This window comes from Callithrix jacchus, chromosome 8 (genome assembly GCF_049354715.1).
Source record: "Callithrix jacchus isolate 240 chromosome 8, calJac240_pri, whole genome shotgun sequence".
Taxonomy (NCBI): Eukaryota; Metazoa; Chordata; class Mammalia; order Primates; family Cebidae; genus Callithrix; species Callithrix jacchus.
In genome coordinates this window covers 29,739,334-29,754,624 of record NC_133509.1, presented here as the reverse complement: position 1 = coordinate 29,754,624, position 15,291 = coordinate 29,739,334, and the positions used below count along the sequence as shown (strand labels likewise).

Sequence of the window (15,291 nt, the reverse complement as noted above, 5' to 3'; positions counted from 1 at the left end):
TCTGAGCCTTGGGAAGAGTGGAGGTGACTGAATTTTAGTTGAGGGACAGAAATTTTCTCACCTCCCACAGTTCATGGCCCCAGAGATCCTCACTCTTCCTGGAGACTGTGCCTGTCTTGGCCATCTGATGGTTGTGGTGCACAGGAGAGCCGACATCATATCCATCTGCAGCCTAAGGCCTCCAATGGCCAGAGAGCACAATGAAGCCTGTATCTCTAGTTGCTGAAGGACAGGCAGAGTTTTTTTTTTTTTTTTGCCTGTCTTTACTTATACTTCCTACCCCTATTCCGGTCTGTACCTGGACCCCGTTCACTGACCAAGGAAGTGGGCCTGGGCAGAAGCCACAGGGAGTCACAAGACTAAATTTCTCCAGGATGTGGATGGGCCTAGCACAGATCTGGTACCCACCAGGCTTGTTGGGGTCTGGCAGGTCTGCCGGGGGGCTACTGACCTGCGGGAGTCCCCGAGACCACCAACGTAGATGTCTCGTTCAACCTGAGGGAGAGAGTGTGTGGAAGTGAAAGAAGAAAGTAAAGGGGAGTCTGGAGGTCTGAATGACTTGTAGTCAAGAAGTAGCTTTATTTTTGTGGGTTACAGCTTTTATACCTTTTTTCTTGTTACATTTACTTTATCTCAGCAGAAAAAGGGGTAAACAGAAAAGAGAACAGAAACCATGTAAAAATAGTTATCAGGGGCCTGTGATAACAGCTCACAAAGCAGTTTTGAGGGGGCTTGTGATAATAGCTTACAAAGCAGTTTAAGAGTTAATATATGTTTTTCAAAGATACACAGTGCAAGCAAACAATGGTGCCCTTAAGGTGGCTTGTTAATCATGTTTTCCATCAGGAGGTAGAACAGAGGCTCAGCTCCTGAGAAAATATGGGCAGGGGTCTTTGCCCCTCTCAGGCATCTCAATTGCAGCAAGCCTATTGCTTACACAGAGACTAATGGGGATATGAAAGCAGTCAGCACAATGTCCTCATAAACCGCAGGCCCTTACTCTGCATTCTGTTTTTGCCTCAGTGGCTTAGCCATTTTTACCTCGACTTGGCAGCCCTCGAGAGCGGGGGGAGAGCAGATAGGTCCAGCAGCCAAGATGGGGCGAGTCACGCTAACTGTCTCAAGCCCTTGGCGCGAACACTGCACAGGCTCTTGATGTTTGGAGAATTAATGAGGGTGGTCAGGAGTGATTAGAAACATCTTTGAGCTCTGATGAAACACTGAACCAGAGATCTCTAGGCTTCTGCTCAAGATCCTCGGGGAAGGTGGGACTTGAACGGTAGCTAGTTTTGGGCCTTTTCCACAGCTGGAGGAGACTAGTCCCTGATTTGCACTTGCCAGCTGATCTCTGGGCCCGCTGTGCCAGCCTTACCTAGAGTTCTTGTTGGAAATGGCTCCGGTATCTATTTTTCACAAACAGCCCAGTGATAACCAGAAGATTCTCGAACAAGAGTGCTGACCAGAGACTCCGAGAGCCTTTGGGAGAGGGACTAAGCTGCCTCCTGCCTGGGAAAATTAGGCTCCAGTCACTTCCTGGAGCATGTCAAACCCCACCTCCAGCAGGACATCCAGCCTGAGTCCTCTGCAGAGCAGGCAGCTCCACCCTCCCCGCTCAGCCCTACCTATCACACCTGAGCCAGCAGTTTGTGTAGTCAGAGGAGCACAGACAGGTCTCCATGCTGGGGCCCGGGCTGCCCAGCCATGCTCTGGGCACTCTGGCCAAGGTGGCTTGCAGGCAAGATGCTGCCCTTCCTGGGGGCAGTGCTGGTTCAGAATAGCAAGAAGAAGGGCCCTCCTTGGAGGCACCGTTGGGTAATGTACCTGAGAAGACCTGGGAAACCCGGACTGGGGCAGTGCTGGGAGCTGCTGTGCCCTGTGGACACAGGCCAGCCCCAGCCCTGGGTTTTGAGTTGGGGTGGAACCTGTTTATTCTAGATTACCTGGCAGAGCTTAAATTAGACTGTGGCTTTTGAAAATAGCTTCCTCTTAGCTTAAATGTGGCTGTGAAAAAAAAAAAAAAAAAAAAGAGGAAAATAGCTCCCTCCAATTAGGAAATGGAGAGCTAGTTCACTTGACACCTGTCTCTGGTGGGTTGCTTTTGCCAAGGAAGCTCGAGACTGTACAGCCCACCACCCCCTCCACCAGCCCTCGGACTGGCCGGGTTGTGAAGGGAGAGCTTCCCTCCCAGCAGGTGCCATGCTGATGTTATCTCCTGAGCTCAGCTGCAATCTCCTCAGTGACTCATCAGACCGGTACAGGCTGGGCTGGTGACTCTTGGCATCCACTCACCTGCTCGCTGCCTCCTAGGTGGTCTTTGGACCTGTGTCAGGGAGAAATTGAGGGAGGGGGTGTCACCATTTTCTCTTTTAATATTGATTTTAAATTTAATGTTGATTTAAAATTGCTCCTCAAGCACATTAGTGCAGCCCTCCCAGCCGCTCCCAAGCTCGAGTGGGGGCACAGGTGTCTGCAGGGAGCTGCAGGTGTGTGGTGCGTGACAGCTGCCATTAGTTGAGTGAGTCCATGCTGGATGTAGATTTGAACCCAGCCCTGACGGGATCCAGGAACCAGACGTGTCACCAAGGTGCTGAACTCCCAGTGCCTGGGTGTTGCCAAGGTCTCCCTGCTCCATGGCACAGAGACATCAGTGACCCTGTGCCAGGCTGCTGCTCCATGATAGGTGGAGGGGAACAATGGGGTGACGGACCAGGCTCCCACCAGCAACTGAGTCCCTGGAGTTCTGTTGTTGCAGCGGGAAACCCATCCATACTATGACCTCCAGGTGAAGGTGCTGAGGGCCACAAACATCCGGGGCACAGACCTTCGTGAGTGACCCTGTCACCACCCTTCTCCCTGTCCTTTCCCTGTGGCCTCCTCAGAGCTTGGCTCAGGCCAGCAAAGAGTGTGCATGTGTGTGTGTGTGTACATGTGTGATTATAAGTGAGAGTGCATGTGTGTATACATGTGTGCATATGTGTACACACGTATGTGAATATACTTGTGTGTATACATGTGTGCACGTGTAAGTGCAAGTATGTGTGCAAGTGTGAGTGCATGTATATACATGTGTGAGTGCATGTGTGCATACATGTGTGAGATGTATACATGAGTGCGAGTGTGGGAGCACAAATGTGTATACATGCATGCAAGTGTGTGTGCGTATGAGTGCAATATGTGAGTGCAATGCAAGTGTGTCAGTGTGTGTATACACATGTATGAGTGTGATGCAAGTGTCAGTGTGTGTATACACATGTACAAGTGAGTGCGAGTATGTGAGTGCGAGTGTGTGAGAGTGGGTGTGAATGAGTGTATACATGTGGGTGTGTTGTGTGTATATGTGTGCAAGTGTGAGGGCATGTATACATGAATGCCAGTGTGTGTGAATTTGTGAATTCGAGTGTGTATGCATGTGTGAGTCCCAGTGTGAGTGTGTGTGTGTGTACATGTGTGCCTGTGTGAGTGCAAGAGTGTGTGTGTAGGTGGAGGGACTGCTGACCACAGAGGTGACAGCAGGTAGGGCTGGAGGGGAGAGCTGTGCCCACTTGGCCTCTTCCCCATGCCTGTGAGTCCCGCCGTGGGTGAGAGTGTGAGGCCTGCTGTGGCTCCAAGTCAGTGTGTGCTCTCATGGAGCTTTCCATGCCAGTGCCCGCACTGGGAGGGGATTTGACTGCCTGAGTCAGGCAGTATGTGGAATGAATGACTGCCAAGGGATCTTTCCAACTGGCTGCTGCAGGATTTCTGTTCAGGTGAATGGGAGGTGTGTGGAATCAAGATGGAACAAAAGACATCAAAGCTCTCCCTCCCCCTTCTCACCCCTTCATGCCACATGGGCAGCTTCCCTTCCCCACTCAGCTCCTTTCCCTTCTGCCCCAGCCTCCCCCAGCAAACCTCTTCAGCGATGAAAGCCCCAGCCCCTCCCATCCTACCTGCAGTGTCCAAAGCCGACTGCTACATGCAACTGTGGCTGCCCACGGCATCCCCCAGCCCTGCCCAGACTAGGATAGTGGCCAACTGCAGTGACCCCAAGTGGAATGAGACCTTCCACTACCAGATCCATGGCGCTGTGAAGGTGAGGGCCAGGGGCCAGGCTGTGGAAGGAGGGGACTCCTCAGGTGGCTGCCCTCCTGTCTTGCCTCAGGCTCCGACCTCCTCCCTGCCCCATCCCCAGAATGTCCTGGAGTTCACCCTCTATGACAAGGACATCGTGGGCAGTGACCAGCTCTCCCAGCTCCTGTTTGACCTGAGGAGCCTCAAGTGCAGTCAACCCCACAGACACATCTTCCCACTCAACGACGAGGTGAGACCACCAGTGCTGGCGGAGAGCCCAGCTGGAGGAAGGGAGGACCAGCACAGGCTACCAAAGAGGGGGCTCGGACCAGCACAGGCCAAGCCTCCAAGACAGACCTTCCTTCATCCTACAGCCCCTACCCGATAAAGCTTTCACATATCCTCCTTGCATAGAACCAAACACAAGCTCCTTCCAGGCAGTGTGTGGCTTGTCTTACTCACAGCTGAATCCTCAGTGTCTAGAACAGCACATATTTTGGAATGAATGAGGCCTTCCACGGAGATACCACTGCCCCTTCTGTGTCCATCACAAGCCACAATGTCCATTTTCCCTTCTGGTCCCTGGAGCTGAGCAGGGCTGGCAGGCAAGAACAGCTGTGGGGGCTTTTGGAGCCTTTAAACAATTGGTGCTCCCTCCCCCTCTATGTGGGATTTACAAGAGCTGCAGGTGGAATTCATTCTGGAGAAGGGGTGAGTTCTGGCAGAGCCCACTCCCTCAGAGGCTCCAAGATTTGAGTCATGGCAGCTCCTAGGGGCCAGTCACCATGTCCTGTACTGGCCTTGCAGGCCTGGCCTGGAGGAGACAGTCTGGTCTTGACATCCACTGCATGTTGGATGACAGCCTCACCCCACCCCAAATGCTGCCATGCTCCCCAGACTCTGCCTACTGCTTCAGTCACATTCTGATTGTAGCAGCCATCACGATGGGGCCAGATGTCCCACATATTCCTAATCCTTTGCATCCAGGTACCTGTGTCTGAAGTCATCACCAATGGGGTTCTAGTGGTGAGTGGGGAAGACGAGCTTGGTGTTATCCTGGGCTGGGGGGCAGTGAGGAGCCCGTGTAGGAGCCCATCAGGTCGACTTGCCTCTGAAGGACACCCAAGCCCTTCTCAGAGGGGAGACATGCTAGGGAAGCACCTCCAGAGGGGAAGGATGAGAACCTCCCAGGCACTTGGTGGACAGCCCAGAACCCCAGCCTCCCACCTCGCATGTGGCAGATTACTCACTTGGGCGTCCAGCTGCTGAGACCACTGGAGCAGCTACTCTCACGGCTTCTCACCTCCTTCCCCTTTCCCACCAGTGCCCACTTCTTCTGAGTCTGGGGAGAGGAGCTGGGTATGACCTTGGGCTGCTGTAGAAGACTCCTACCCTTGAGGCCCAGGTCCTGGGAGGGCTGTTTCCCAGACCCTGGCCCAAGCCCTCCTCCCTCCTTCCATCCTGGCCCGTGGGCTGTCTAGCTCCCACAGAGCTCTGCTTTCTTCAGGCTCACCCCGTCTGAAAATCCAGGGCATGCTCCAGCGAGATGGGACAGCCCCACATCAAGAGTTCGGTGAGTCTGCTCAGTTGCCTTGGGTCTCACCTTCTCTCCTGGGTTGGGACTACTGATGTCAAGGAGGTGGGTCCGGGGCAGGAAGTTCTTAAAGTTTTCGCTGCTCAAAGCCAAACCATGGGATGGATTGCCCCTGGAGGCAGTGAATGACCTGTCCCTGGAAGCATTTGAGCAAAGAGGTTGTATCAGCCCAACTATTGCTATAGAAGGAACACCCACATGATCTCAGTGGCATACAAGCAGCATTTATTCGGCTCACACACCTGGTGGTCAGCGGAGGGGTGGGCCAGCCCTGTGCTGGGTGTCCCTCCTCTGCCTCCTGTGACAAGCCCATTAGCCTAGGCATGTTCTCAAGGCATCAGCAGAGGCCCAAGAGAGCAAGCCCAGCTGAGCAAGTGCTTGTCAAGCCTGGTCACATCCTGGCCACTGCCCAACATGTTATTGGCCAAAACAGCATTGAACTCAAAGCTGGAGGGCAGGGAACATAGTTGGCCTCTTTTTTTTTTTTTTTTTTTTTTTTGAGATTCTCCTGACTCAGCCTCCTGAGTAGCTGGGATTACAGGCATGCGATACCATATCTAACTAATTTTTGTGTTTTAGGTAGAGACAGGGTTTCACCATGTTGGTCAGGCTGATCTCAAACTCCCCACCTCATGATCCGCCTGCCTTGGCCTCCCAAAGTCCTGGGATTACAGGCGTGAGCCACCGAGCCTGGCCTATAGTTGGCCTCTTTAGTGGGAGGAGCTGAAGTCACATGGCAGAGTGAGAATACAGGGGAAATGAAGAACTGTTGTGTAACAGCACAGGCCCCTTCCAGTGCTGACAGTCTGAGCCTGCAGGATGAGTCCCGCCCAGGGAACATGGAGCACTCCCTCTGAAGCAGGCTAAGCATTTTAATACGTCTTATCTCATAATCCTCCTAACAACCCTGTAAAACAGGCACAATCATTATCCTTTAATTCAAGAGACTGAGGTCCAAAGAAGACACTTGCTCACAGGCACACAGCCAGTAAGTAGTAGAGCCAGAGTCAAACCCAGGTCTGTGACATGCCGGTTCTCTCAACCATGGATTATACAGTTTCTTCTCATGAATAGCACATCTCCATCTCAGTCCATAGGCCTTGGTGTGAATAAAATATCACTTTCCTTATTTTCTTGAATTCCCTCCCACACTTGGGTCATGTTGCCTCATCTAGTTGGGTCATGTTGGGTCATGAGGTCTGGGCCTCATCTAGTGCAAGGAGGGCTGTAAGGTGAGGACCCCTCCAGACCTCTGACCCCTCAGTGTCCGCTGTCCTTGAATCCTTTGGGGCTTTGTTGCTCCATGTTGTGTTAGGGGCTGGGACTCCTGGGAGGCTGTCTGTGGCCCCCTTTGCCTGGATGTCCTGTGCAGCCATTTCTCTCTGGGGTCTGGCCTCCTCCCCAGGAAGCTGCTGAGAAGCTGGGCAGGGAGCTCTGGAACCCACAAGCCCACCCCCTCATGCCTCCCAGCCTGGGCGTTGCCTCGAGCCTGGGCGTCAGCTTCCAGCCTGGGCCAGCCTGCACTGCTTCTCCAGGACGTGCATCTTTCTGTACCCATGCATCCATTCTTTTCCCACCTCTGCAAACCTTTCTCTCCCAACATCTGACACTTTTGGAAACAAAGACCAGAACAACTTGCAGCCCATTGGTTTTCTCTCAGACCACAAACCTCCCCCAGCCCAGTGAGCAAAAAGCCTGAAGTGGAGCAAGAGAAGAGGAAACCACTGCCTGAAAGCTCCTTATTCTCATAATAAATGTAGAATCATCTCAAAATTGTCAGCCCCACAGGCTATGGGCAGAGCCCTTCTTCCTCCCCACTCCCTGCCTTCCCCTCCAGGCCTTTGTGTGCTTCCCATCCTTCCCCAAGTCCCAATTCTGAACCAGGGCAGGCTAGAGGACCCAAGAGTCCTTCTGGAGGCTTTCTTAATGAGCAGAGTGCTAGAGAGAGCAGGGTGATAGGTGTTGGCATTTCCTAGGGGAAGGGAAGGGAGGAGATGCTGCTGGGGTACTGCCAGCATAAGCCGCACAGATACAGACCCACTGCTCACCTGTGCGCTCACCTGGGCCCTCTGCTCTCAGGCTCTAGGCAGCTCCAGCTGGCAGTGCCTGGGGTCTATGAGAAGCCACAGCTCTTGCCTCTGAAGCCTCCTGCAGAGCCAGGCCTCCCACCCATCTTCACCTTCCACGCGAACCCAGTGCTGAGCTCTAGGCTGCACGTGGAGCTGACGGGGCAGCTCTCGGCTGTGCAGGTGAGTGCGCTGCTGGCAAAGGGCAGGACCTTAGCTCCAAGGCCATATTGGGGGACACCTTCTCTTCCCCGCTGGAATGCTCCTTGGGTGTTTTCTTCTCCACAGAGTGGCCCCAAAGAGCTGGAGACTCAAACCAGCAAGCTGGGTGAGGGAGGCATCCTGCTCTCCTCTCTGCCCCTAGGCTGGGAGCAACAGCATTCTGTGGCCCTGGGGGAGGTAAGACTCTGTCTGGGTGCCAGAGGGACCCCTGCCTGCTCTCTGTGACCACCAAGAGAGGTCTGGATGAGGGACCCAAGAGGGTGGCTAGATGAGCCCAGAGCTCAGTCACAATATCTACATCAGGCCAGAGATAGCAGGGCTGCAGAGGCTGCAGGTAGGGAAGCCATTTCCCTGGGAGATTCCTGCTCAGAGAGCTCAGGGGTGGGGCCCCTGTGTCTTTCAGGGCCAGGAAGTGGCTCTGAGTGTGAAGGTGGAAATGAGGTGAGTGGAACTCCAGGCAGAAGGCCTCTCAGGGCTGGGCTGGAAGTGCGGGGACATACTGCAACGTGCTCCGCTCTCTTGCCCACAAAGCTCAGGCCATGGGGTTGGGATGACACCTTTCCCTTCCCCTTGGGGCTGCTGCTGTGTGAAAGACCTGGGCTGGGCCCAAGGCTTTTGTCCACTGGACAGTCACCCAGACCCCACCCCTGCCCCACTTGATGCAGCTCCGTGGACCTGGACCTATGCCTTGGCTTTGACCTCTGTGATGGGGAGCAGGAGTTTCTGGACAGGAGGAAGGAGGTCGTGTCCAAGGCCCTGCAGCAGGTGCTGCGATTGAGTGAGGCTCCGGACAGTGGCCAGGTACGGAATGGAAAAGGAGCTGGACCGCAGAGTCACTAGGACCAAATTGAGCCTCTTCCCTTGAGAGGACCATCATGGCTAAGAGGGGATGGGAAGGCCAGAGGAAGGTTGTGGGCAGAGGAGTTTGGCCTGTTCACCTGAGCTGATGGGCGCCATCCGCAGAGCCAGGACCCCATATGGGACTAGGGCCAGTCACCCCTGTCAGGGCTGGATGTCTTGGTCTCTGTGGGCTGCTGTAACCAAATCCCATGGACCAGGTAGCTTAAATGACAAAAATGACTTTTCTCTCAGTTTTGGAGGCTGGAAGTCTAAGATGCAGGTGCCATCATCAGGGTTGGTTTCTGCTGGGGCCCCTCTCCTCTTCCTGGTGGGGCCATCTGGCCATGTTCTCATGTGGCCATTCCTCTGTGCATGTGTGCAGAGCGTGCCCCTTGGTGGCTCCTCCTCCTCTTCTAAGGACCCCAGTTCTATCAGTTGAAGGCCCCACCCTGACTCACTTCACCTTTTTTTTTTTTTTTTGAGATACAGTCTGGCTCTGTTGCCCAGGCTGGAGTGCACTGGCATGATGTCGGCTCACTGCCCCCTCTACCTCCGGGGTTCAAGCAATTCTCCTACCTCAGTCTCCTGTGTAGCTGGGATTACAGGCATGTGCCACCATGCCCAGCTAATTTTTGTATTTTTAGTAAAGATGGGATTTCATCATGTTGGTCAGACTGGTCTCAAACTCCTTACCTTGTGATTGGCCTGCCTCGGCCTCTCAAAGTGCTGGGATTCAAGGCGTGAACCACCGCACCTGGCCCACTTCACCTTTATTACCTCCTTGTAGGCCATATATCCAAATACTGTCACATTGGAGGTTAGGGCTTCAACATAGGAATTTGGAGGGAGAACACAGTTTGTTCTGTAACGTGATAAAAGGGATGTGGAGGTGGGGGGGTCCCTGGGACCCTCTGGGTATAGCAACAGCCAGCCTGTGTCTGGAAGTCAGGAAGAAAGGAGTGCTGAGAGAGGGACTTACTGGGGATCAGGAATAGGCTGCTGTCTTCCTCCTGGCTGCCTGTGTCCTCAGGAGACGCTGTCACTGTGGCCCAGGGCTGATGAGCCTAGATCGTTCATTTGGTCAATACATACACCCGCTCTGTGCCAGGTGTCTGTTCTGCCTCATCCAGCATTCTGAAGCGACAGCTCCTTCAGTGAGCAGTGGCCAGGGAGCATTTTTTCAAGACAGGAGAAAAATAGAGAACAGAGAAAAGGGCCAAAAATCCAGGGTGGAATGAGTCAAATCTTTGTGGAAAAGCTGAGCAGGCGAAAGCTTTGACTCTGACCCCCCCATGCACCTCCTATCCCGAGGAGGCCTTAAAACCTCTGGGCACCTTTGGTGTCTGGGGGCAGGTCCAGGCTGCTTGCTGGCCTTTGTCAGTTTAGCTCAGTGAAGCTCAATGGGGAGCAATTTAGTTCCTCCCCACCACACCCCTGGGGACATTTGTCCATGCGTAGAGATCTACTTCACTGTTGCTGCTAGGGAGAAGGGAGGTGGAGGGAGGCTGCTGGCTTCTACCGTATAGAGGTGGCCAGAAATGCTGCTAAACATCCTACAACACCCAGGACAGTCCCCACAGCAAAGAGCTATCTGGTCAAGAATATCAAGAGTGCCACAGTTGAGAAGAACCTGCTTTAGCTGTTTTTGGGGGAATCAAATGTACCTTCCCAGCCTATATCTTCCAGGTAGAATGCTTAAGGGCTATCCCTGGAGCCCTACTGCTTAGGTGTGAGAGCTCATCATTTAATAACTGTATGATCTTGGGCACATTACTTAACTTTTTCATGCCTCGGTTTCCTCATCTGGAAAATGGAGTTCTCAATGGGTTGCTGTGAGGATTTAATGAGATAATACATGTAAGGCTCTTAGAATAATGTCTGACATGTATAGGCAATAACATGTAACTGACAGTGGTAGCAGGAGTCATTATCATCGTTATTATTGTACCCAGGTGCCTGTAGTGGCTGTGTTGGGTTCCGGGGGTGGAACGCGAGCCATTTCTTCTCTGTATGGCAGCCTGGCAGGGTTGCAGGAGCTCGGCCTTCTAGACACTGTGACCTACCTGAGTGGTGTCTCTGGATCCACCTGGTAAGTGAATGGGGGCAGGGCACAGGGTAAAGGAGACTCCCACAAAGTGTGGGGGTGTGACCTGGTGATCTAAAGGAGTCTCTGAGGGGCTGGGGTCATGTGGATAAGGAGGGACAGGAAGAGGCTGAGTCCCAAGGGCCCCCCTGAGTAGAGTTGCTTGCAGGGCAGCAGGTGTAAGTGATAGGGGTGGAGGGCCACTCACAAACTCTGCACCCCTCCCTCCTGTGGCTGCACTCCCCTGCCCCTGACTCAGGCACACCCCCCATCCCTAGGTGCATCTCCACATTCTACAGGGACCCAGTCTGGTCCCAGGTGGCCTTGCAGGGCCCCATTGAGTGTGCCCAGGTCCTCGTCTGCAGCAGTAAGATAGGAGCTTTGTCCACAGAGTGGCTACAGTACTACACTCGGGAACTTGGGGTCCAGGAATGCAGTGGCCACAGTGTGTCTCTCATCGACCTCTGGGACCTTCTCGTGGAGTATTTCCTGTACCAGGAGGTGAGAGAAGAGCCGGAAGGAAATATATAGGCTCCTCCCCTCTCCTTCCACCTGCCCCTTGCTTCTGCGTCATCCCTCTGGCTAGATCTGATTTGCAAAGCTGTTCCTGAGGTCTCAGCTCCCCTGGGGCCAGGAGTGAAACTCCAGAGTGGGCTGGTACCACTTCACCTCCCTAGCTTCTTGCCCCTGCTGGGGGAGAGCCCAGCCCACAGTGCTGAAGTCTGTCTGCACATTAGAATCACTGGCACAGCTTTTCAAACACTCCCATGCCTAGGCCCCCCTTCCAGAGATACTGATTTTAGTTGGTCTCAGGATGATTTGAAAGTAATTCCAGCCCACAACTGGAAGTGAGGTCTATCACCACGCCTACTCCTTCTTGGCCAATCCAGCTGTGACTCACTCAGCCTGGCTGCAGTTACAGTCAATAAGATTCAGAGCTGCTCCCCACCACTGCTGCTCTGAATGAAGAGACCACTTAAACAGGCTTTGTGTGAGCAAAAAGGCTGTTTGTTCACCAGGGTGAAAGTGGGCTGAGTCTGAAAAGAAAGTCAGAGGAGAGTGGTGGGATAGGAGTTGGTTTTATGAGTTTGGGGTAGGCAGTGGCAAGTTATAACAGTTGACCAGGTATGGTGGCTCATGCCTGTAATCCAAGCACTTTGGAGGCCAAGGCGGGTGGATCACCTGAGGTAGGGAGTTCAAGACCAGCCTGACCAACATGGTGAAACCCTGTTTTTTATAAAAAAAAAAAAAAAAAAGAAAGTTATAATAGTTACAGTTCAGGGTGGTTTTTGCAAGCCGGGGGGTATTGCTGGGATGGTGGTTGGGGGGGGTGGTCATAAGGTCCAGAGTCACAAGGTTGGGTTATCAGCTAAGGCAGGAACATTTGAGGCAGGAACAATGGTACAATGTCACCAGGCTGGTTAATTCGGTTTTGCAGGAGTAGCCATTCTTCCTACTTCAGACTTTCTGGCTCCAGGAGGCCACCCAAAGGTGTACGTGTGGGTCACGGGGGTCATCATGGCTGGACTTATGGTATGGCCTATGGTGCAGCCAGTTCAAAGAACCTTGCACCCATGTGTGGTGATTAGTTGTGAGTGCATATCACAAGTGATTTCTCATTTCTAAGTAAATAATCCACATTTTCCAGTAATTTATTTTTTAAAGAAATTGGACTGACTTTTCAAGGATTCCCTTAACAATGTCACCCTGTCTCCCTGGTGTTCTGATGTACTGTTTTGAATAGTAAAGAAGGAGGGAGGGTGTTCCCATAGTCCCTGGAATCGTACAGACCCACAGTGGGCTCCCCTCAGCCATGGCCTGAAGCCCGTCTCTCAGAGAGCTGTCCTTACAGCACTGGCCTTGGTGACCCAAAGCCTCTCTTACTGGCACACTGCACCCTGCAGGGTACTAGCCCCAGGCCACGGGGATGGGGAATGGAACTCCCAAAAGGCTAAGCTGCCTCCCTTCTCTCCTGCCCAGGAGAACCCTGCCAAGCTGTCTGACCAACAGGAGGCGGTCCACCAGGGTCAGAACCCTTATCCCATTTACTCCAATGTCAACGTCTGCACCAACATCAGTGGGGAAGACTTTGCAGGTGCCTGGGTGTAAAGACAAAGGAAGGAGGTAGAGGAGGTGGTGGGTAGGAGGTTGTGAGAAGCCAGGGCAATCAGGGTACCCATAGGAGGTGGTTGCACACGGGCACCTTGGAGCACCTTGGGGTTGCTGCTTCCTATCGCTGGCAGGGCTAAGATTCCTGCTTGGGCACAAGCACCATGGGGGCAGCCCCTGATGACTTTCCCTTCACTTGGGCCCCTAGAGTGGTATGAGTTCACCCACTATGAGATCGGCTTCCCCAAGTATGGGGCGTATGTTCCCACCGAGCTCTTCGGCTCAGAGTTCTTCATGAGACGATTGCTGCAGCTCCAACCCGAGCCCCGGATCTGCTACCTGCAAGGTGAGTCAAGGCTGGAGGGCTGGGGACAGGCAGGTGCCAGGGCCAGGCCCTGACGTGGGGTAGGGCCCTGCCTGTCTCCTTAGGTGTGTGGGATAGCGCCTTTGCTGCCAGCCTGGATGAGATCTTCCTAAAGACTGCTGGCTCAGGTCTCGGCTTCCTGGAGGGGTACAGAGGCAGTGTGAATATCACAGGTGAGGGTAGCGACTCTGAACCCCTCCCACACCACCTTGCAGCAATAGAGCTTTGGCAGAGACGTGAAGAATGAGGGAGGGGAAAGAGAAGGACTTGGCTGTCCTATTGGACTCAGGGAGGTCCAGAGGAAATGACATCTAGCTTAGGGTCTCTAGATGCCTAGAGGTATGATCAAGCCACACCTGTGAGTTCTCTGTTCTGGGATCCAGTTAGGTCCATTCAGCACAGGACTACTGGGTATTTGGTGGATACTCTGTCTACCAATCGTCAGTAGCTCCTCTACAGCCTGGTCCTTAAATTATTGTTAATCTTTACAATAAACCCGCTGGATAGGGGAGTTTAAAATATTTTATTTTGCAACTGAGAAACCAGCTCAGAAAGGAGGTGTCATCTGCCTGAAGTCACTCAGCTAGTCAGAAACAGAAAAGGGTATGTGTGAGTCTGGGGCAGTAGGAGGTGGACAGGGTAGAGGGTGGGGGTCAGAGGCTTGCTCCTGCCCAGGCCTTGAAGATGACAGAGAAGTACTGCCTGGAAAGAGGAATCCCCTTTCCTACCATCGAGGTGGGCCCTGAGGACATGGAGGAGGCCAGGGAGTGCTACCTGTTTACCAAGGCTGAGGACCCCCGCTCACCCATCGTGCTGCACTTCCCCCTTGTTAACAGCACCTTCTGTACACACCTGGCCCCAGGTAAGGGAAGCTCCAGGCCAGGGAATGATCCACAGAGCCCTGGGAGGGTGATAGGATGCTGTTCTGAGGGTGGGTTCCTGAAGAATGTCCCTAAGCATACCTCCTGGTAGGCCCAAGCTGGCCCCTACAGCCCTCTGCTCCCTGGGTCTCAGTGTTTACATGGGGCCAGCCTCTCCTGGTGGGTCTGAGAGCTGAGATGCAGCCCAAGCAGGGCCCACATGGAGCCAGCCAGGTGTCCTGCACAAGGACAGCTGTACCAGCCAGTTCCATGGAGGGATCCAGCCTGGCCTCTCCTTTGCCTCCCCCATCCACAGGTGTGGAGCGACAAACAGCTGAGGAGAAGGCCTTTGGGGACTTTATCATCAACAGGCCAGACACCCCCTATGGCATGATGAACTTTACCTATGAGCCTCAGGACTTTGATCGGCTGGTGGCCCTGAGCCGGTACAATGTTCTGAACAACGTGGAGACCTTTAGGTGTGCCCTCCAACTGGCTCTGGACCAGCAGAAGGCTCGGGAGATGGTTGGGGGCTGACCAAGGCAGGAGCTGGAGGACTGTGACCCAGAGGAGACACCCTGCTCAAGGCCAGGGCATGTAGAGGGAGGAGCATTGGGGACTCTGTGTGGGGTCTGCTGCATTTCTCTCTAGGACCTGCCTCCAGGTTCCCTAGGCCCTGGAAAGCTCTTGCAGAATTGCAGCTTCGACTTGCAGCAGCTGCCTCTTTGTGTGTTTCTTGGAGAAGATGAGGCAGTAGAGCTCTCCAGGGGGTCTTGGGGAATCAAGGACAGAAGTCAGCAGCACTCATTTCACAGCCAGGTGTGGAGAGAATGAGGTGCACCACAGGGCCCACCCCAGGCACAGAAGGACTTCAGAGGACCCAGGTCTTCAGACACACACAGACAGCTGCCCAGGTGCCAGCTGTCCTCCTCACCAAGATGGAAAGCAGAGATGCATCCACCCATACTTCCTGCAGAATGGCCCAAGCCCCAACCCCACCTCAAGCTCCTGGATGCACTGCTATCAAGAATCAAGAACAACAAGGGGCTGGGTGGGTGACTAGTCTGCATTGCTGACTCCATCACCCTAACCCTCCTTCTGCTTTC

General features: G+C 53.6%; 2 protein-coding genes across 2 annotated transcripts; both read left to right on the top strand.

Moving 5' to 3' along the window:
- Positions 1-1,654: 1,654 nt before the first annotated feature.
- On the top strand, positions 1,655-13,699 carry PLA2G4F (phospholipase A2 group IVF). Its single transcript, XM_017969270.5, is given in 16 exon segments — positions 1,655-1,812; positions 2,753-2,825; positions 3,933-4,069; positions 4,169-4,296; positions 4,717-4,762; positions 5,035-5,077; positions 5,555-5,620; positions 7,721-7,890; positions 7,996-8,106; positions 8,333-8,370; positions 8,595-8,730; positions 10,722-10,858; positions 11,131-11,353; positions 12,833-12,947; positions 13,170-13,307; positions 13,391-13,699. Coding segments are annotated over 16 exon segments (1,854 nt in total). The 5' UTR covers positions 1,655-1,701; the 3' UTR covers positions 13,573-13,699.
- Positions 13,700-13,870: 171 nt separating this feature from the next.
- LOC108590272 (cytosolic phospholipase A2 zeta) lies at positions 13,871-14,866 on the top strand. Its single transcript, XM_017969269.5, has 2 exons — positions 13,871-14,187; positions 14,502-14,866. The coding sequence occupies exons 1-2, from the start codon at positions 14,010-14,012 to the stop codon at positions 14,720-14,722; spliced, it is 399 nt and encodes a 132-aa protein (XP_017824758.4). The 5' UTR covers positions 13,871-14,009; the 3' UTR covers positions 14,723-14,866.
- Positions 14,867-15,291: the final 425 nt, after the last annotated feature.